The sequence below is a fragment of the Ranitomeya variabilis genome, chromosome 5 (assembly GCF_051348905.1).
Source record: "Ranitomeya variabilis isolate aRanVar5 chromosome 5, aRanVar5.hap1, whole genome shotgun sequence".
Lineage (NCBI taxonomy): Eukaryota > Metazoa > Chordata > Amphibia > Anura > Dendrobatidae > Ranitomeya > Ranitomeya variabilis.
Window position 1 is genome coordinate 177919541 of NC_135236.1, and position 22577 is coordinate 177942117.

Sequence of the window (22577 nt, forward strand, 5' to 3'; positions counted from 1 at the left end):
ATATACTCACCTGCGGTCACCCTCCCTGGGATCCAGCGACATTCTGCTCCTCTTCTCAGTGAATCACCGCTCTTCAGACTATCTCGATCACTCTGTGTGAGCCAGACGTGGCTTTTACAGTGCAGCCAATTGAGTCTCATTCTGATGGTCCATAGACTAACATTGTAAAAGCCACTTTCAGCTCATGCAGAGCACAGTGTGATCCAGAGAGTCTGAATAGTGGTGAGCTCACTGAGAAGAGGAGCAGAACGTGGCTGGGTCCTGGAGAAGGCGGTGGTAGGTGAGTATAATAACACACTAGATTAGATGCACATATACACAGGTTTGTTAAAAAAAAAAATCTTAATGTGAGGGCATTTTTATTGTGAGGAGTGAGATTATTTTAATTTTTTTCCTCAGGCAGCAGAAAAGCTAGAATCAGCCTGTTGCTGTGTTGTTTTGAGTATTTGTTGCTTTGTGTTTCCAGACGGTGGAAGCCAGATCAGAAGTTGATGGACGGCCTAAGTGGCTCCCTTCTCGCCCTGTAAGCCGCAGTGGCTCCACTGCCTCTTCAAAAAGGCGACTCACTGCATTTACTCCGAAAGTGAGTAGACTACTTCCAACCTGTGATAGTATGCCGGGAATTTAGTATCTAGACAGCTGTTTTATATATTTGCTATAGCTGGTTATGTTTTGTCACCCAAAAGATCAGTTGCCCTTTTTTAAAGTGTCCCTATGACATTGCTCTTCCACTAAGTCTTCCTACCCGGGTGTGTATAGCTGCACTGAGCTAGGCCGACTGGTGCTGAGGCAGCCATATAACTACCAGTGAGTATCATGCATTGGTGCTACTGAAATTCGTAGGACCTGTGCACGGTTAACTCTCGACCACTGTGGCATCCAGAGTGTAATAGGTCCCCTCCATGCAAGGTTGGGGGGTCTAGTACCATTGGAGGAGCATTTTAATCCCTTCGCATATGCTGACAGGCCGGTATGTCAGGGTGCGCATGTATGCAAAGGGCTCAGCAGCTGAGCCTACTCCATACGGGGCAGATGTCAGCTGTGTTGCACAGTTAGTATCTTTGTATAACTGCAGTGTCTAGAACTTGCTGTGATCACTGATCATTCTCGACATGCGCCGTACTAGTACTGCGCTTGTCGTGTCTTCCTCTTTGATGTGGGCTGCGGTGATGTTGACTCAAGACAATATTTGAGACTTTTTTTAAATATTACTAAAATCATTGATGATTTGCTGAAAATGGACATTAGTTTTGTTTATTGCAGAAAGAAGGCTTGACGAAAATAGGAGAAGCCCCATCATCTAGTCCAATATACAGACTTGTCTTGGCTGGAGATGCAGGGTCTGGAAAATCAAGTTTCCTTCTACGACTGTGCCTGAATGAATTCAAAGGAGACATTACGACCACATTAGGTTGGGTTTTTGACATCTGTCTACTCTCTATCTCTATCTCGTTAAGCTCCATTTACCTGGACTGACCGCAGCACTAAATGACCAGCAATCAGTAAATTGAGCCCCACTTTGCCTAAACCACAGTAGGCAGCCACATGTCTGACATTATTGTAGGAAGGACAGCACTTCACAATTTACAGGTGCATGTTTCCAAAAGCACACGCTGGGCACAATATAAGGGCACTAAACTGCCATATTTGCAATTCTCCAGAAAAAAGCCTGATAGAGATGTTACAAAATAGTCGCTGTAGATGAATTAATTGAGAGATACAATTTCTACAGTGGGGTCACTTTTATTTTTGCTCTGCTGTTCTGGCACCTTAGGGTCTTCGCAAATGTCGCCCTCAAACTATTCTAAGGCTCCAAAAGCCAAATAGCGCTTCTTCCCTTCTGCCCTGACATGTGGCCAAGCAGTAGTTTCTGACGACATAAAGGGCATCATCGCGGTTCTGGTGAAGTTGTGCAATAAATTGTGGGGTCCAGGTTTCGCCTATTAACCCTTGTGTAAATTATAAATTTGTAATAACAAAAAATACATTTTTACCACTAAAATGTCCTAGATCCAATGGTATAAAATTCTGTGAGGCACCTGTGGGTTCAAAATGATCACTTTACCCCTAGACGAATTCCTTATGCAGTGAAATTTCCAATATGGGGTCACCTAGGGTGGTTTCTGCTGTTCTGGCGCCTCAGGGGCTCGGCTAATGGAGCTCACAATCTATTCAAACGGAATCTGCATTCTAAAAGACAAGCAGCGCTCCTTCCCATCCAATCTGATCCCTGCCGTGCGCAGTCTATGTCTGAATATCCGCATCTAGTAGGCGTACACTCGCAAAATTAATGCATGTCTGACTTCACATTTGCAGGCAAGATTAGGCTATGGCCCCATTGGTGCATACATACAAATCCCGTTTTGTGGGGGGATCATGTGCCTAAACCCAATGTAAAAGCACCATGACATATAGTGGGGTCTATTTTCTTGCATTTTTCGTTGTAAAAGTAAAAAATTTGAGGCTAAAGCAACATCTTAGGGTAAAAATTACAATTGTATTTTTTTAATTTGACTTTGTATTAATTGCTGTGTAGTACCCAAAGGGTTAAAAACATTTTCTGAGAGCAATTTTGAAGTATTTGAGGGGTATGGTTTTTAAAATGGTTTGTGGGGTTTCCAATATATAAGCCCCTCAAAGTCCACTTAAAGGGAACCTGTCACCCCCCCAGGCATTTGAAACTAAAAGAGCCACCTTGTGCAGCAGTAATGCTGCATTCTGACAAGGTGGCTCTTTTAGTTCTGGTTGCTGTAACTGCCGAAATAATCCATTTTGTAATTTGTCCTAAATACCTTTTCTTCAGTCAAGGAGGCAGGCCTTTTCCCCCCTGCTGCAGACCCCACACTGCCGTCACTCAAATCTTCTTGGCGCCGCCTCCTCACCGCTGTTTTGAAATGAGCCGGCACATGCGCTCTTTTGTCATGCCTTGGGCAGGCACAGTGAGCGCTGCCAGTCTGTCCTCATATGCAGTCTAGCTGACTGCGCCTGTGCGGCCGCCCTGCCTGTGAATCCCAGCCCCGCAATGTGAATAAATCAGAAGACACTGCGGGGCTGGGATTCACAGGCAGGGCGGCCGCAAAGGCGCCGTCAGCTAGACTGCATATGAGGACAGAGGATGGGCAGCAGCGCTCACTGTGCCTGCTCAAGGCAGGAGAAAAGAGCGCAGGCCCCGGCTCATTTCAAAACAGCGGTGAAGAGGGTGGCGCCAAGAATATTTGAGTGACGGCTGTGTGGCATCTGCAGCAGGGGGGAAAGGCCTGCCTCCTTGACTGAAGAAAGGTATTTTCTGACAAACTACAAAACGGATTATTTCTGCAGTTACAGCCAGGGCTGTTGAGTCGGTAAGCCACAGTTGCAACTCCGACTCCTGGATTTTATCAGGTTCCAACTCCAGCTCCGACTCCTTCATAAATGGCCAATTCGTAACAATAAATTTACTGTTGTAAAATATTAACATCGTGCTTATTCAGTTTTTCACCATCATATAAGTAATCAGACCACTTAGAGCAAAAACTATATTTATTAGAATACAATTAGAATATAGCAAATAACTTTTATAAACTTTTCTAAACTCTTGTAAGTAAATATGCAATAAACACTGTTATGCAGTTAATAAGAAGAAATCTATAAATTTGTCCTCAGAAAAAGTATTGCCTCTGTCAGATCCTCCTTCATGGATGCCCTCAAATCTGATCTAATTATTTTGAGCAGAGAACAACCTCTCTACACTAACTTGGGTTGGTGGCAAAGCAGTAACCACTCGGGCAACATCTCTGACAATGTCAGGATACAGAGGAATCGCTTGTCGCACTGTTATTTTTGATGAACGGTCAAATTTCTCAATTTCTTTTAGTGCACATGAAAAATTCTGCTGAAATGTACTGGCTGTGTTCTTTGATGGAGATGACTTCTTCTATGCGGGAACGCTTTGCACGGTCCTTGTGATCCAAATACTTTTCGAAATTAAATTCTTCATCAGTTGATGAGGGTGAAGATGTGGCAGGACGACCAAATTCTTCTTGTTCCTCCTGACTGTTCTGCAACCCTTTCATCCTTACTGCTATTTCAAACAGAGCTTCTTTTCCTTTAGTTAGCTGTTGATCATCTAGAAGAATCCGATGCATTGGGTCTACATAAACAGCTGCCAAAAGAATGTTATTTTGTAATAGTAGCTCCTCTCTCCGTTTTATTGATGTAGCAATGCCACTTGCAATTAACCCTCCTCTTTGGGACAGGCGAAACATCAGGTTCTTCCACTCCTTTAAGAAAATACCTGGAGTTAAGTCCTCTGCTTGTAATTTTTTAGTCACTGTAAATGGGTGCTCTAGCAATTTTTCCAGCTCAGTCACCTGATTCCACTGACTGTCATTTAGCGTCAGTTGAGGGTTAGCCATCTCTACAAGAAAGGTTTTCAGTTCAACCAAGCGCTGAATTATTAAGTAAGTACTGCCCCATCGTGTGGCTTGATCAATAATTGCCCCTTTTCCAGCACGTCTCTTCAAAATTGAGTCAACTTTAGGGGTTCTGGCAACAGTAGCCAATTTTCTCACCTTGCCAATCAGTGCAGCAGCATGTCCTCCTTGCAGACTGTCTCTTATAGCCAGCTGTAGTGTATGGACAACACAGCGCATGTGATGAATGAAAGAACGTATTGACAGTTTCAACAAGATCATCTAAACTATCATGTTGCTGTTCATCTGAAGCAACTTTAGTTTGCTCCTCAGTTACAATACTGTGTTCCTCTATTTCAAACATTTCTGTGTCTGTGGACCCAGAATGTTCTTCTAGCTGCTGGTCACCATCATTACTCTCATTCATTAGCTTAATAGTACTTATATTTGAAGCATTGTCAGTTACGACAGTAAGAACTTGCTCTTTTTTAAGTTCATAGTCTTGCAGAACCTTTTCCACCAAGACCTGGAGAAACTCACTGGTGTGATGAGCTTTGGTGTCTTTTACTGCCAATGTCTTGGTAACTATTTCATTTTTGTCACAAACAAATCGGACATTGATGGCAAAATAGTTCACTCTGACGTGTGCAGGCATCCATTTTAAGAAACAGAAAGCGTCCCTTGAGAGTTTTTTTTAAGTTCTTCCTTTTGTTTAAAAGCTTCTTCGATTACTAATTTTCTAATACTCTCTCCAGAGAAACACCAAGCTTGCGGGCCATTTCCCCATTCAGACACACAAAAGCTGGTCGTGAAAATAATGAAATAGGCACACTATCCTTTACAACAAGCTCTATGATCTGTTTTTTAAATGTATCTACTGTCATTGTCACAGTAACTTTGTCACTGACAAAATATCTTGCAACTGATGGCTGCAAAGTTCTCTGCTCCTTTGTTTGGCTGGAAGAGCTGGGTTCATTGGTTTGGATGCAGTCTTTCTCATCCACTGCTTTCAGTACTTCTGGATGAAAGCGCTGTAAATGTCTCTTTAGATTAGAAACTCTGGTAGGAGCATTTTTATCTTTGCCTGAATATGCACTGATCTTGGCTTCACAGCATTTGTTTTCGTCTGGATCATTTGTCATACACTGACAGACAGAATGTTTTCTATCTTGAGTGATGGTGAAATGTTCAAATACAGCTGATTTAATGTGACGCTTCTTTGACATTCTCAGGTTTTTAATTCTGCATTCACAATCCAAATGACAATTGTTTTTCCTAAAAACAATTCTACAAAATTATTGCCAGGTCGCACAACTGATATAGTGGTCAGTAATACTGTTATTCCTCATGTACTCACAGTTAACTGATGCAAAGTTTGTTGAAAGGATAATACTTCTTACAGTCTTCCTCTTCTGAGTAGCAGCTGTGAGATGCTTGGAAGACGCACACCTAGTAAACATCTAGTCTAGAGGAGGAGCTTTACTACTAAGAATTTGCAACACATTTTCACTTTCAGTTTCATACATTGTAAGTAGGGGGGTTGGGTCAGCATGAGGTTAACCAAGTATAAGATTAGATAAGGGCAGTGGAGAACAGTGAGGCTGTGTGCACACATTGCGGTTTTTACCGCGGAACCGCAGCGATTTTGATGCTGCGGATCCGCAGCAGTTTCCATTGCGTTTACAGTAAACATGTAAACCAATGGGAAACCGCAAACCGCTGTGCACATGCGGGAAAAACCGCGCAGAAACGCAGCGGTTTACAACCCGCAGCATGTCACTTCTTTGTGCAGAATCGCAGCGATTCTGCACACACAGAAATGCATTGATCCGCTTACTTCTCGCATGGGGCTGTGCCCACGATGCGGGAAGTAAGCGGATAATGTGCGGTTGCTACCCGGGGTGGAGGAGAGGAGACTCTCCTCCAGGCCCTGGGAACCATATTTGTGGTAAAAAAAAAATGAATTAAAATAAAAAATAATGCTATGCTCACCTCTCAGCGCTGCACGCGGCCGTCCGGTCTCAGGTTTGCTGTGCGAGCAGGACCTGCGGTGACGTCGCGGTCACATGACCGTGACGTCGCGGTCACATGACCGTGACGTCACGAAGGTCCTTCTCGCACAGCATCTTTGGAAACGGACTGCCACGTGCAGCGCCGAGGAGATCGGGACTAGGGTTGAGCGAAACGGGTCGGCAATTTTCAGAAGTCGCCGACTTTTGGCAAAGACGGGTTTCATGAAACCCGACCCGACCCCTGTGTGGGGTCGGCCATGAAGTCGGCGATCTTCTGAATCTGGAATCGGAATTCCGATACCGATTCCCGATATGTTTAAGATATCGGGAATTGGTATCGGAATTCAGATTTAAGTGTAAAATAAAGAATTAAAATAAAAAATATCACTATACTTACCATCTGATGCGCCCTGGTACTAAGCGGGAACCTTCCTTCCTTAGAATCAGCCTTCCAGGACCTTGCGGTGACGTCGCGGCTTGTGATTGGTCGCGCGGCCGCCCATGTGACCGCTCGCGCGACCAATCACAAGCCGCGACGTCACCGTGACGTCACCGAGGGTCCTGGAAGGGCTGATTCTTAGGAAGGAAGGCTGCCGGAAAGAAGCAGGGCGCGTCCGAGGGTGAGTATATACCTAATAGGAATATACTCACCCTCGGCTTCTTTCCGGCAGCCTTCCTTCCTAAGAATCAGCCCTTCCAGGACCCTCGGTGACGTCACGGTGACGTCGCGGCTTGTGATTGGTCGCGCGAGCGGTCACATGGGCGGCCGCGCGACCAATCACAAGCCGCGACGTCACCGCAAGGTCCTGGAAGGCTGATTCTAAGGAAGGAAGGTTCCCGCTTAGTACCAGGGCGCATCAGATGGTAAGTATAGCGATATTTTTTATTTTAATTCTTTATTTTACACTTAAATATGGATCCCAGGGCCTGAAGGAGAGTTTCCGCTCCTTCAGACCCTGGGAACCATTGGAAACCCAATGCACTGCATTGGGTTTCGAGTTTCGGCCGACCCCGACTTTTTTATAGGATCGGCCGATTTCACTCGACCCGACTTTTGAAAAAGTCGGGTTTCGTGAAACCCGACCCGATCCTATAAATGTAAAGGTCGCTCAACCCTAATCGGGACGTTTGAGGGTGAGTATAGACCCTTTTTTTTTTTTTTTTTTTTTAACATTACTATTGATGCTCATATGCAGCATCAATAGTAAAACCAAAACCCGCAGCGGAAACCGCAAGACAAAACGTGATAAATCTGCAGGGATAACCGCAGCGGTTTTGCCCTGCAGATTTATCAAATCCGCTGCGGGAGAACCCGCAGGGACCCGAACCTACGTGTGCACATGGCCTGACACACAAGAAGTAAGAAATGTCTCTATCTCCAGCAGAACTGCTTATCACTGTTGTTCATAGTTTGATAGAACATATATATTTGAGTAACACTTATAAAATTCATATGAAAGTTCAATTATGAAATATTAATACATTTTTTTTAAAGCTGAAATCGGTACATTTCTACTGACTCCGACTCCAACCAAAACTAACTCCGACTCCACAGCCCTGGTTACAGCACCAATAACTAAAAGAGCCACCTTGTCAGAATGCATTACTGCTGCACAAGGTGGCTCTTTTAGTTTCAAACGCCTGGGGGGGTGACAGGTTCCCTTTAAATCTGAATAGGTCTCTAAAGAAACAGGTTTTGTAAATTCCTTGGACAAAAAAATGAAAGTGCTACTAAACTTAACCCCTCTAACATCCTAACAAAATAAAGTGACATTTGAAAAATGATTCAGATGTAAAGTAGACGTATGGGAAATTTTATTTATTAATTATTTTGTGGAGCATGACTAACTGGTTTAAGGATGTAAATATTGAAAGTTTAAAAATTGTGAGTTTTTCTAAATTTTTGCCAAAATTTCGACATTTCACAAAACCCTAAACTTATTCACCCAAATTTACTACTAACCTAAAGTACAATGTGTCACAAAAAAGAGTCTCTGAATTATGGGGATTTGTTGGTGTTCTAGAGTTACCACATAAAGTGACACTGGTCAGATTTAAAAAATTTGGCCTGGTCATTAATATTAAAATTGGCTCTGTCACTAAGGGGATAAAATAATTTTACCGAACAAACAGGCATTTTTCTCATTCCATCAGGTGATCAGCAGCCTATTTAGACTGAAAGATAATCGTGAAATGAGCGTTCCCACAACGATCTTTAAGTATAAATGCACCTTGAGATCTGTGGTGTGCCTCTCACCCACTGTGACACCTTTGTCCTGAATGTCGTGTTTGTTTTTCCACTTTAGATTACCTTGTTCACAGCGTTTTGTCTTTCCTAAGCCAAGTTCATCTTCCAATCTATTTTATTCAGTAGTGTCTTGCCTATCTGGTTGCTATAAACATGTCAGCTAAGAATTTCTCTGTTTTAGGAGTGGACTTTCAAATGAAGAAACTTCTAGTTGACGGAGATTATACAACCCTGCAGATCTGGGACACAGCGGGGCAAGAAAGGTGTGTGTGTGTGTGTGTGTGTGTGTGTGTAAACCTTGAAAATGTGTCCATCTACTACATTGATAAAATACCGCAGCCTAAAATGGCTGTAGTATGTGGCTGTAAATGGATATGAAATGATAGTGACAAAAAAAAGTATTTAACACCTTCTATCACATTGGATATGTTGGTACGTCCTGTTTGTAAAGTACTTCTATAAATGGATGGTCCAGATGATTTTGCACATTCACTACAGGAATTTGGCTTAACTGGCAGCAGAATTCCTCCAGTAACAGCCTGGGCCATTGCCAACACCGCCCTGGCTATTTATTCCTCTAGATGCCACAATGGAGCTATTTCCACATTTAGAAGGTTGTAAGAGGGATGGGGCTCGGCACGGGGTAACTGTGAATTTCATGGACCCAGAGGTCAACGAATGACCTCTGGGTCTGCTAGGCACGGTGGCCTGTTCAGGGCTGCCATAAGTGGGATCTAACAGGCATCCGGTCTGTGTTTAACCTGACAGGTCTAATACCCTACTCTCCATACATGTTGCAGAGTATTAGACAACTGATCAGTCCTTGAAATGTTCAAGTCTCATAGAGGGAATCTGTAAAAAAATTAAATAAATTGCAAAAATATTTAAGAAAAAAAGCTACAAAATGAAGAAAGTGATAAAAAATCACTTACAATGTTGTGCCAATAAGTACTCCTTTTTAAGTAAAGACAAAAATAACGAAAAACACATTTGTTATCCCAGCGTCTGGAGTGCCCCCATCCATAAAACTGTCCCCCACTATTTATCCCCTAAAATGAACACTGTTAAAAAGAGAAAACATGGTAACAATTTTTTTTTCTTCTTTCTATTCTGCCACACAAAGTGGAACAAAACTTGATCAAACATTGTATTCAAATACAATTTGTTTTTATTATGTATACCCCTCCTCACATGTAAAGCGCCATGGAATAAATGGCGCTATAATAATAAATAATAATAATAATAAATAAGAATGGTATCATTGGGAAACATCTCTTCCCACAAGACACAAGCCTCCACTCACCTCTGTCAGCAGGAAACAAATTATAGCTCGGAGTTTGGCATTTTTATTTTTTATTACAAAATTGATTTTAGTGTACAAAAGTAACCAAAACCTAAATCAAAAGAAACATTGTATCACTGTAATCCTACTGACCTGAAGAATATATTTTACACTGTTCAACATGAGGTAAAAGTGATCAGACAGATGTAAAGTATAGATAGAAAGTAATCTAAAATATTATGTACCCCAAAATGATACCAAAAGAGACTTCAAATCATCCTGCAAAAAACCAAGCCTTCGTGTCAGTCAGCAGAAACATAAAGTCAGCCTCTCAAAATATGGTGATGCAAAAAGTTTTTTTTTTTTTTTTTTTAAATTAGGAAAAGATGGAAAAGTTTTATCATTAATATCGCATTCGGCTTCAGTCATAGGGGCGGGGACGGCGCTGGTTCAGTCATCACTGAGTATACAGCATGGCCTAAGCCCTGACTGACAGCCGATCTCTAAGTAGAGCCTGCGTCAGTCCGGGCCGGGGAGCGGTTACAGCGGCCGCTTTGTATATTCAGAGCAGTGACTGAACCGATGCCCCCCCTGTGACATAAACCGAATGCCATAAAAATTTGAATCGAATCGCCCCTTTTTTTCCAGGTTAAAAAAATACACATTTTGTTTTCCTATGTTTGTAAAAAGATCAATCAAAAGGGTCAATTTACGGCCATCTCAGATTCCCACTAGACAACAGTGGAGGAAAATGCAACTATCACAAATAGTTTATTTTTAAAAAGGGTGAACTTTAGGAGCTTTGATGTACAACAAAAACGAAAAACACTGGAATTATCCAGTATCTCAATCAACACATAATTTGCAGCTGACAATGTCCATAAACATGATAGTCCTAGGTTTTGCATTTTCCTTTCTTCTTTTGGTCACATTATCTCACACATGTATTGTCTGCAATGTTCTAGGTTTCGCAGTATAGCAAAGTCTTATTTCCGTAAGGCCCATGGAGTGCTGCTTATGTATGATGTCACATCCCAAGCCAGCTTCCTCAATGTACGACAATGGATTGATGAGATCAAGGTATAAAATGCTGATGTTTTACGCTGTGATAAACGGTGTTCATTATTTCATTCCGATTATTATCACAACTATGAATACACAATAACTCCAGTTGCTTTGGGCAAAGCCCACACCAATTTTGTCAAACCAATTTTTATTAAAACCACCTGTTTCCATGTTCTAAAATACATCCAGATATAAAACCGAAAAGTCATATACACCAGAATTTATACATGGGGGGATGTACAATACCCGATTTACAATAAAGCAAAAGAGAAGATGTACAGCTAGAACTCCCTGCATCCCCCATGATCATTTTGGATTATAAACTATAGCCAAAGCCATATCTGGAAAAACCTCGTACCTTTAGGCTGGGTGCACACCATTTGTAACTAATTCCATGTGGTGAGAACTCAGAATAAGGGAAGTTGAACTTTTAGCCCTGAATCAGTTTAGAAGAGTTTTTAGTAGAAGAGAAGTAATGGTTACGATCCCATCGACAGATTCACAGTTAATTGGGTATTCTCAAGATTAGACTTTATCCATTATCAATGAGATGGGAAATAACGTACCGATCACTGGAACCCCAACCAATCCCAAGAACATAGGCTGTGAAGAGCCGTGTGTGAATGGAGCAGTGGTCAATCATGCGCATTTCCACTTCAGTCATTCTGGGAGTGCCGATGACCAGGTGGGGGAAACTCTTGGCTTTCTCCGACCATCACATCAAGAATTAATGGAATGGCAGGGCACATGATTGAAGATCCCTATATGAGTAGAGCGGCGGTTAGAGTGTCTGTTCTTTGGATTGGTGGGGTTCCCACAGTTACCTATTTAACTCATTCTGCCTTTTATGTACAGGTTACCTTTCTAAGGTGTCCATATCCTTTTAGGTCCCATTAATCCTACACATTTCTGTAGTTTTGTTTTTCTGTAGTAGTTGATTTTGTTGCGTTAACCACATCCCTTGTGCTGTTCTCCATATTGCAGAACTCCTGTGATAAATCAATACCTGTAATGCTCATAGGCAATAAAACAGACTTGAGGACAGAAGGCAGTCAATCTGGAATTCCGACTTCAATGGGGGAGAAGTTAGCCATGGTAAGCTTGGCATAATGCCAGATGTCTAATCCATAAACTGTGTGCTATGCAGAGCGGTGTGCCGAGCTTTGTCTGGTGTATTCACAGGCCTATAGCTCCCTCTTCTGTGAGACCAGTGCGAAGGACGGCACCAATGTAGTGGAAGCTGTGCTTCATCTCGCCAGGTAATGTCTCTCTACAATACCCGCACCAGTAAAGGTGTACTAACCAAATATGTTACTGCTGTATTCTAGCTATAAAGACTGGGAGAGGCAGGAGGAAGGCTGGCTGGATGCACAGCCACATCTGCTTAGATTTATTCTCATGGGCATAGGACGCTGCTATGGGCTACATCGTCCCCCAAACCCTAAGCTTCATACCTGGTTAAGGCAGCCTCATCCTACATAATATTGTCTGTGTGTCGGCTATAATACTGCTGAGCTTAGTAATGGTGTCATCTGTTGCCATCCATGGGTTTGTCTTCTCTGGCTGCCAGCGTAGAAGTATTCCTTTTAAAAAAAAAAAATAGATTAAAAAATGATTGAAATAGTCAAGACCTTTTAGGCCTGAGTGGCATGGTAGGTTCTTACTTTTCTTAAAGTAGTTGTCCAGGCCTCTGATAAGTCTGCAGTCAGTCCAAGTGACTACAGACTTCTGAATACAGCAATGCGAGCTGTTGGGGTATCCCGGTATTACCGGTGGTCATCTGACTGTAAGCAAGCACTTTACATACTTCCAGCCACAATCCGACTAGATATCTCGGCCGCACTCCATTCACCCATATTCCACCAGGCGGAACGCGTCAACTCAGAATGTGGCCGGAAGTCTTCAGATCACATGATTGCGGTCACGAGACTGCCACTCTCATCCGCAGTACTGGAGAATACCGATAGCGGGAGCACCACATGCTGTAAGGCTTCGGAGGTCTGTGCAGTCACATGATGAACGGACAGCTCCCTTAAGCCAAAACAATTAATGGATTCTAAACAGATAAAGGAAAGACTTTCAAGTCTCTTGGGTTTCCTCGCGCTGCTCGCTGAAAAAGGCATTGTAAAACTAAATTAGCATTGTGTGAACATTGCCTTACTGGTGCAATATCAGGGCATGTAATTTACATTTTGTCTTTCCAGACAAGTAAAGAAAACTGTGGATGTCTCCAATGAAAACGCTGAGACCGTGACTAAACTCAGTATTCCAGAGAAGACTTCTAGCTGCTGCAAGATTTAACTTCATGCCCTCGGCGGCCGGGTGTCGTCCTGCGGAAAAAGATAGAAAACACACACTGTGGACCATGCCTCGGATTAATCGGATTACCTTGATGGCAGAATCCTCACCAGCATGGACAAGGAATATTTTTACGTTTTAACAAGCATTTAATGTTCATTTCTAGCACATAATTGTGAGCTCTCAGGGAACAAGCGCTGTATATTCTTATTGATAATTAATTCCGTTTTTCTACTTAATTTGGATGTATTTTTATGACTTCACTGCCTACACGTTTAGGTGGTTTTGGAATTTCAAGACTGATATTTTAACGTTAGGCTGACTTCTCAGCTGCCAAAATTATTTCTGAACTGAGCAATAATGAGAATTCTCAAGGTGACACAATTTTACAATAAAACTTGTTCTGTGCCGTTTCATGCGTTGCTGTGACACGAGGCAGAACAGAAGAGAAATGCTCCTCTATGAGGTCTTTTATGTTTATGTACTTGCTGCAAGTTTCTGTTGCACCGTGGGTAATTCTGGAACGGGCACCCTGCATATTTGATGGCGATGACCGTGGACTACATGTTCTGATAGGACTGCAACATATGAGACTATGAACCTTTTTATGGTAAATAAAGCTTTTATTTAAGTATTTATGACAGCATTTGTCATATTTTGTCTCATTCACCATTAGAAATTTGTTTTTGTACTCAGAAATAAAAATTCCATGGACTATATGTTCTGGTCAGTGGCATATTTGGTGCAAAAATCTCCCAAAAAAAATTTCAACCAGATGTTGATAGTGACTTTTTTTAGGTTTTTTTTTATACTCTTGATGGAAATACATTATTTCCTGACAATTTTACATCATAATTTTGGGACTTTTTTTTTTACATTGCTCACTTTACATAAGGAAGTGTGGCCTCCCACGGCCTGACAGGCTTACTATAATTTACGCCAGATACTGCTGTAAATTATTGGGCAAAATTAACCTAGCCAGATATGCATTTGATTTTCCATCGACAGAGAACTGCGTCCAATGTATTATTAGGTTGATGCCTCTTAAAAAAATTGGGCAAATTTGGCTCCTACAACTATTCTGTTTCACAGGGATGGGGAACCTCAGGCCCTGGGGACTTTTACGGCCCGCAATGACCTTTTCTCCGGACCTTGGGCAGAATTCCTGGCACAGCACTGCCACCCCTTTAATTCCTTCTTGCTCTGTCAGCACATAGTGTTTACTACTGAACGCTGCAGTGCGTGCAATGAAAGATTACATATTGATGCTGGCCATTGCCAACATCAGGACGTTATTTGTGGGAGGAATTGACAGCTAAGCGCTCCCGTCTCACAGTAAAGTGCAGCAGTGCAACCCTAGCATCTCCTGTGATCTCTATGCTGCAGCCCCATGTCTCTTGTGATCTCTATGCTGCTGCCCAAAGTCTCCTCTGTGACTTATATCCCCCAGCCCCGTCTCCTCTGTGATGTACAGGTGCTTCCCACAAAATTATAATATCAACAAAAAGTTAATTTATTTCAGTTCTTCAATATAAAAAGCGACACTCATATATTATAAACAGTGATCTATTTCAAGTGCTTATTTATGTTAATGTTGATTGTCATAGAAAATATTACAAAATCCTTGAGGTCGCTCATGTCCCTCCTTTTTATTTTTTTCATCAATCATTTGTCCTGTTGAGCTGTGAGCTAGCAATCACACCTGTCTTCATGTAAAATGGCAGTGACACAGCTATGTGAAGCAGATTAATTAAAATGTGAGGATTCCTTCTTTATGTCCAGGTGACTTCATACGAAGTCTATTGCCCCCACAGAGACACAGGAAAAAGCCTTGTTAGGGCCTGGAGGGGATCAAAGAAAATATGACACCTTTACACATAGCTGTGGTCTTTGCAGTGCAATGAGAGAGCAGATATTGTGTCTCCGGGAGAAAATATGGAATTTTGGAATTTCTATCCATCCGATATTAATGAGACGTATATTGTCGGCACCAGGATAACTAGGCAATCATACACATATTTTCTCATAATCATAACCTACACCAAAGGGCCCCAAAGCCATAGGGGCCATATAATCACCAGCAGCTAGGCCATGTTTGGTCTCTGAGCATAGATAAAATCCCGATACAAAAGATGACATCGGTCTCAAATTTCCGCGGTCATCTTAGGAGGAGTTATTACATAAATTGGGATTTCCTAAAATTATAAAGGGCTGAGTCCAGCCCACAACCGGGACCTTGTGAGGTCATCGAAGAGAGGAGTGTGTGGGTGGGATTCGGGGTCTCATAAAAGATCGATCCCAAATATCATCAGTGTTCATACAAGAAGAGTTACATATCCTGTGTATGTAGGAACCCCGTCTTGACGGCCAAATCGAAGCGCTCTCATTTGGCTAAACTGAATCGTCTCTGCGATCGGTGTATTAAGTTCTCCTGTTAATCCCTTTTATTTTATGTAACTTTATGCTGTATTGTTTTGTCCCCCTTGTAAAATCTTTTGTATATTTTTTATAAACACTGCCTCCCTTTGGTATTAAATATAACATTTAATAGTTCTGTTCCTTCTGTTCTGTAAACTATACCTTGAAGTGATAGCTACCTTTTAACGGTGTCTAATCGACCGAAAAAGATTAGTAGTGGCAGTAGGTTATCTGAGAGTTAGCTGTGAACGTACCGGGGTGTGTACACATATTCCATGTGTTGGAATCCGGAGGTGTATGTCGTATGCTCAATGTTAATTTTCTGATAGCCGGCCTAATGGTACGAACAGGCTGTGGCCTTCTCCGTTGTTCGTCGGCCAATTCTGTAATTGTCTGGACGATAGGAGGCAGCAGAGAGCAGTTCGCTCCAAAGATCACAGCAGGTCGTACTCGTGACCTTCCCTGCCTGGGATATCAGGGAATTGTGGGATTAAGAAAGCCCTGACAAATATTACTGGATCCCTGAATTTGATGATTATGGCTTACAGCCAATGAAAACCCAAAAGTCATTATATCAGTAAATTAGAATAATTATCAAAACACCTTTAAAGGCTTCCTATGTGTTTAAAATGGTCCCTTAGTCTGTTTCAGTAGGCTCCACAATCATGAGGAAGACTACTGACTTGACAGATGACCAGAAGGCAGTCATTGACACACTCCACAAGGAAGGTAAGTCACAAAAGGTCATTGCTAAAGAACTGGCTGTTCAGAGTGCTGTATCCAAGCATATTAATGGAAAGTTGAGTGGAAGGAAAAAGTGTGGTAGAAAAAGGTGCACAAGCAACTGTAATAACTGCAGCCTTGAAAGGATTAAGAAAAGGCCATTCAAAAATTTGGGGGAGATTCACAAGGAGCAGACTGCTGCTGGAGTCATTGCTTAAAGAGCCGCCACACACAGCTGTATCCAGGACATGGGCTACAAGTGTCGCATTCCTTTTGTCAAGCCACTCATGACCAATAGACAACGTGAGAAATGTATTACCTGGGCCAAGGAGAAAAAGAACTTGACTGTGTTACTCAGTGGTCCAAGCTGTTGTTTTCAGATGAAAGTAAATTTTACATTTCATTTAGGAAATCAAGGTCCCAGAGTCTGGAGGAAGAGTAGAGAGGCCATAATCCAAGCTGCTTGAGGTCTAGTGTGAAGTGTATCAAGATCCAAGTCAGTGCAGCCGTCTACCAGGAAATTTTAGACCACTTCATGATTCCCTCTGCCGACAAGCTTTTTGGAGATGGAAATTTCTCCAAAAAGAGAAAGTATGTAAGAGCAGTAAAAAGCATATGGTCCATTGGTGTTATTTAAATATTTAATAACAAAGGATAAAAAAGAATAAATACAGACAAACTATGATGCCAACAAAAGTGCCCCCAAAAACCGTATGATACCCCCAAAGTGAATTCATCCACATGTATGTTAGGATAGCCCTTCTGTACCCCCAAGCAAAGTATGGTGACCAACACATTATGCTGTCCCAACCGTGATCCCTACAACACTCTGCACATTATAATGGGCCCCACATTATTCACAAATCCAAGGCACTGATAATCCTCCTTCTCAAAAGCTTTGACCCCAGTGTCCACATACTGTAGTGTTCAAAATAAGTGTGTTCAAAACATAAGTTAATCACAAAATCTTTATTCTAGTTTTTATTTCCAGCATTTGGAACATTGCACACTGTTTTCTAATTCAAAATATGAAAAGAAATGTATATAATTTTTAACTACTATACAGAAAATAACAAATATGAAGATTGGGCTGTTCTAAAGAAAAAAAAAATGGCAGCGACTCTCTTTACAAACTCACAATATGCACTTTTTTTTTGGATTGAGGCCCACGTAACAGGCCAGATTAACCCCCCGCCCAGAATAAACCCGGGGTATCAATTGGACTAGGCCAGATTATACCCCTCCGGGTCAGAATATACCCCAGCTGCTGTAGATCAGATTTTTCAGGCTTTTGAGAACCATTGAGTGATATACTCCAGAGGTGTCAAACTGCATTCCTCGAGGGCCTCAAACCATGAGTGTTTTCAGGATTTCCTTAGCATTCCACAAGGTGCTGGAATCATTCTGTGCAGGTGATTAAATTATCACCTGTGCAATACAAGGAAATCCTGAAAACATGACCTGTTTGCGGCCCTCGAGGAATGCAGTTTGACACCTCTGATATACTCAATAACGGGGGCCCCAGGCAGCACACGACGTCCCAGGCAGAACACAGGGCCCTAGGTAGCACATGGGGAGCAGAGACGGCGAACGGGGTCCCAGGCTGCACACGGGGCCCAAGGCAGAACACGGGGGGCAGAGACAGCGAACGGGGTCCCAGGCAGCACACAGGGGCCCCAGGCAGCGCACAGGGTGCCAGGCATTGCACAGTGGCCCCAGGCAGCGCACAGGACCCCAGGCAGCACATGGGGGGGCAAACGGCGAACGGGGTTCCAGGCAGCACATGTGGGCACCAGGCAGTGCACAGGGCCCCAGGCAGTGCACATGGGCCCCAGGCAGCACACAGGGGCCCCAGGCAGCGCACACGGGGGCCCCAGGCAGCACATGGGGGTCAGCGACAGCGAATGGGGCTCCAGGCAGCACACAGGGTGCCAGGCATTGCACAGTGGCCCCAGGCAGCGCACAGGACCCCAGGCAGCACATGGGGGGGCAAACAGCGAACGGGGTTCCAGGCAGCACATGTGGGCACCAGGCAGTGCACAGGGCCCCAGGCAGTGCACATGGGCCCCAGGCAGCACACAGGGGCCCCAGGCAGCGCACACGGGGGCCCCAGGCAGCACATGGGGGTCAGCGACAGCGAATGGGGCTCCAGGCAGCACACAGGATGCCAGGCAGTGCACAGTGGCTCCAGGCAGCATACAGGGCTCCTGGCAGCACACAGGGGCCCCAGGCAGTGCACAGAGGGGCAGAGGCAGCGCACAGGGGGGCAGAGACAGTGCGCTGGGACCCCCTATGCAGTGTCTGGGGCCCCGTTCTTGAGCATATCAATCCTGTGCGATGTCTGCGGCCCTGGTGATATTTGGGGCCCCTGTGTGATGTCTGGGGCCCCGCTGCACTGCCAGAGGCCTCTGTATGCTGCCTGGGGCCCCATTCCCTTTCTCTGCCCCCGTGTGTTGCCTCGCTGTCTCTGCCCCCCCATTCTTGAGTATATCACTCAATACTGTGCGACGTCTGGAGCCCCTGTGCCATGTCTGGGGCCCCATATGCTATCTCTGCCCCCTGTGCACTGACTGGGGCCCCGTTATTAAAGGGGACCTGTCACCCCCCCCCCCCCAGTCGTTTCAAACTAAAAGAGCCACCTTGTGCAGCAGTAATGCTGCATTCTGTTCTGACAAGGTGGCTCTTTTAGTACTGGGCGCTGTAACTAGAGAAATAATCAATTTTTTAATTTGTCAGAAATACCTGGTCTTCAGTCAAGGAGGCCGGCGTTTTCCCCCCTGCTTCAGACGCCACACAGACGTCACTCAAATCTTCTTGGCGCCGGGCGCCGCCTCCTCCTCACCGCTGTTTTGGAAAATAGCTGGCGCCTGCGCTCTTTTCCCCTGCCGGGCGCTGGCCGTCTTTCCTCATATGCAGCCCAGCTGACTGCGCGGCCGCCCTGCCTGTGAATCCCAGCCCCGCAATGTGAATAAATCATAAGTCACTGCGGGGCTGGGAATCACAAGCAGGGCGGCCGCGCAGTAAAAGTAATGTTTTGGCCACGCAGGGCTTTTTTCAAGCCATTAATAAGATGTGGATAGTCCTCCATACAGTATAATGGCCCCATATAGTCCTCCATACCGAATAATGGGCCCCACATAGTTCTCCATACAGTGTAATGGGCCCCATATTTAAAAATAAATACCTCTCTCTAGTCCATGCAGCTGCGGTCTCCGCAACGATCACTCGGAAGCTTTTCAATGCTCAGTACATAGGGCGCAAAATAGTGACGTCAGATGCTAGGGAGAATGATGACTGAGGGATCGTCTGACTGCTTCCTCTTCTATCATTCTATCTATTGGAATCCAGGATGCAGATTTAGTTGAAAGTGCAATGGCATCGTGGGCAAATATAATCACCTGCGGCCCAGAGTTTGATGTGTTCGCTACTGCAATGCCATACATGCGGTTGCTTATAATTTTTACACACTTTGGTTTTCAGGAGGGTGTGACAATTTTGCTTTGGGAGTGTAGGATTTTGCTTTTTTTACATAGTTTTAGTCATCATTCTATGCATAGAAAGCAGTGGCTGTAACAGCATCCCTGGGACTGACTGATAGCAGGCTCTAATGTTGACCTTGCTGTTAGTCAGTGGCTCGGTTACAGCCATCACTCTCAATACACGGAGCGATGACTGAAACCATGTCAGGGCCACCCGTGTGACTGAAAGTGCGAGTATGTCGGGGAGGAAGAGGGGGGAAATAAAGTTCATTTCCTCCCAGCAGCAGGAATTTCAGTGTGGCACCCTCTCGGTGTCAGAACACTATCTACAGCTTAAAGGCGTTATTTTACATGACAGGCTCCCGTTAAAAATATATACATTTCCATTATGTTCATCCAAGGGGTAGGGAAGGAACAAGAGAATGGTGTATAGGTACATAAGTCATGCATCATCCAGTCTGCCCAAAGAGCAAGTTCTTCCTGATCCTGAGTATTGATCAACATTATGTTTTTCTAACTAAAGCATCTACACCTTTTTTTGAAACCATCGACGATTCCTACTGAGACAATCTCTTGAGGTAGACTATCCCATAGATTAATAGTTCTCATGGTATGGAAGCCTTGCCACTTTTATAGGCTTAACCTTTCTTTCTGCAGACAGAGGGCTCTTTGTCTTTTGAGAGGGTTTTACATGAACCCGCTACTGACCATGTTTTTTGTATGGGCCATTTATTTACTTATACAAGTTAATCATGTACCCCCCTTAGATGTCTTTACTTCATACTAAATAAATGTGATTTTTTTTCAATCGTTCTTCATTATCTGAGATCCTCCATAACCCATATCAATTTTGTGGCTCTTCATTGTAACTTTTCTAGCTCGAGCACCTCCTTTCTACGAACTGGTGATCAGAACTGATCTCCATATTCCAGATTGGGTTGCATTTACGCTTTGAGAAGTTGGTAGTACATCCCTTTCTCACACCCTGCTGGCCTTAAGAGTAGCTGATTTACTTTGCATGCTGTTATTTTGTATATACAGATCCTTCTCTACAAGTGACTCCTAGTTTTACTCCACTTAAAACAAAATGCCCAGATTAATAACTCTACATTAATCCACATTGAACCTCAACTGGACCAAGTGGATGATCACTCATTTTATTCAAGTCACAATGTAATTATTATAGCACTATTTATTCCATGGCGCTTTACATGTGAGGAGGGTTATACATAATAAAAACAAGAACAATAATCTTAAGCAATACAAGTCACAACTGGTACAGGAGGAGAGAGGACCCTGCCCGCGAGGGCTCACAATCTACAAGGGATGGGTGAGGATACAGTAGGTGAGGATAGAGCTGGTCGTGCTGCGGTTTGGTCGATCAGTGGTTACTGCAAGTTGTAGGCTTGTCGGAAGAGGTGAGTCTTCAGGTTCTTTTTGAAGGTTTCGATGGTAGGCAAGTCTGATATGTTGTTGTAGAAAGTTCCAGAGTAGGGGAGATTCGTGAGAGAACTCTTGTATGCGATTGTGGGAAGAGAAGACAAGAGGGGAGTAGAGAAGGAGATCTTGTGAGGATCAGAGGTTGCGTGCAGGAAAGTACTGGGAGACGAGGTCACAGATGTATGGTTGTGGCAAAAGGTTGTGGATGGCTTTGTATGCCATGGTTAGGGTTCTGAAGTCTTTGGGTACTGGGGAGCCAGTTCCGGGATTGACAGAGGGGAGAGAGGGGGGGGACAGGTGGATTAGTCGGGCACCAGGGTTTAGAATAGATTGGAGGGGTGCAAGAGTGATGGGGGGGGGGGGGCGGCACAGAGCAGGAGGTTGCAGTAATCAAGGCGGGAGATGATGAGGGCATGAGGGTTTTTGCAGACTCTTGGTTGAGGAATGTACGGATCTGTGAAATATTTTTGAGTTGAAGCTATAATTTATGAACATGCTCCATAAACTGCACTATACTACATAGATTGGTGCTATCTACAAAAACAAAATTAATCCTGTCACTTATAATAAATAAATTTAATAATAGCGGACTTTGAATACGCTACACAGAACTGGAGACCAGAGCAGCATCTCTTTGAGCTTACTTTCTAAGCCTACAGACCTTAAATTACCCATCAGGCATCTGCAGTGGCTTGTGAGAGTATTCACCCCAACCCCCTGCCCCTCCCCTGTGGCATTTTTGATGTTTTGCTACGCACATCACTAAACCCAACCCTAACCTGTACTTCTCAATAACTTTGTCCCTGACTTGTTTGGAGATCTCCTTGGTCTTCATGGTGTTTGGTGAGCGATGCCTCTTGCTTAATGGTGTTGCTGCCGCTGTGGATTTTCGGAAAAGGTATGTATATACACTGACAGACCATGGGACACTTAGATTACACACAGGGGGACGTCCTTTCACTAAGCATGTGACTTATGAAGGTAATTGCTTCCACCAGGAATTTTAAGTTATTTGGCCCATAAATTTGATTTATGCCTATATTTTTCTTCACTTCACCATTGCACACAAATCGGATTATAAAAATATTTAATCGCAGGTCGTAATGTAGGAAAATAGGTGAAAAGCCAAAGGGGGTGAATACTTTCACAAGTCACTGTAAATGCATCACATGCCTTCGCATTTGAGATCTGTGTGTTCTTTGTGAGTTTATAATTAGTCAT

At 43.6% G+C, this 22577-nt stretch overlaps 1 protein-coding gene across 1 annotated transcript in view; it reads left to right on the forward strand.

Moving 5' to 3' along the window:
* The window catches only part of LOC143775438 (ras and EF-hand domain-containing protein-like), a 56191-nt gene extending 42261 nt beyond the window's left edge, over window positions 1–13930 (forward strand). The window contains exons 11-17 of the mRNA XM_077263571.1: window positions 467–583; window positions 1264–1411; window positions 8833–8914; window positions 10899–11013; window positions 11983–12093; window positions 12181–12257; window positions 13203–13930. Coding sequence (XP_077119686.1) covers window positions 467–583; window positions 1264–1411; window positions 8833–8914; window positions 10899–11013; window positions 11983–12093; window positions 12181–12257; window positions 13203–13299 — 747 coding nt within the window. The 3' untranslated portion in view covers window positions 13300–13930. The remainder of the gene's footprint in view (window positions 1–466; window positions 584–1263; window positions 1412–8832; window positions 8915–10898; window positions 11014–11982; window positions 12094–12180; window positions 12258–13202) is intronic.
* Window positions 13931–22577: the final 8647 nt, after the last annotated feature.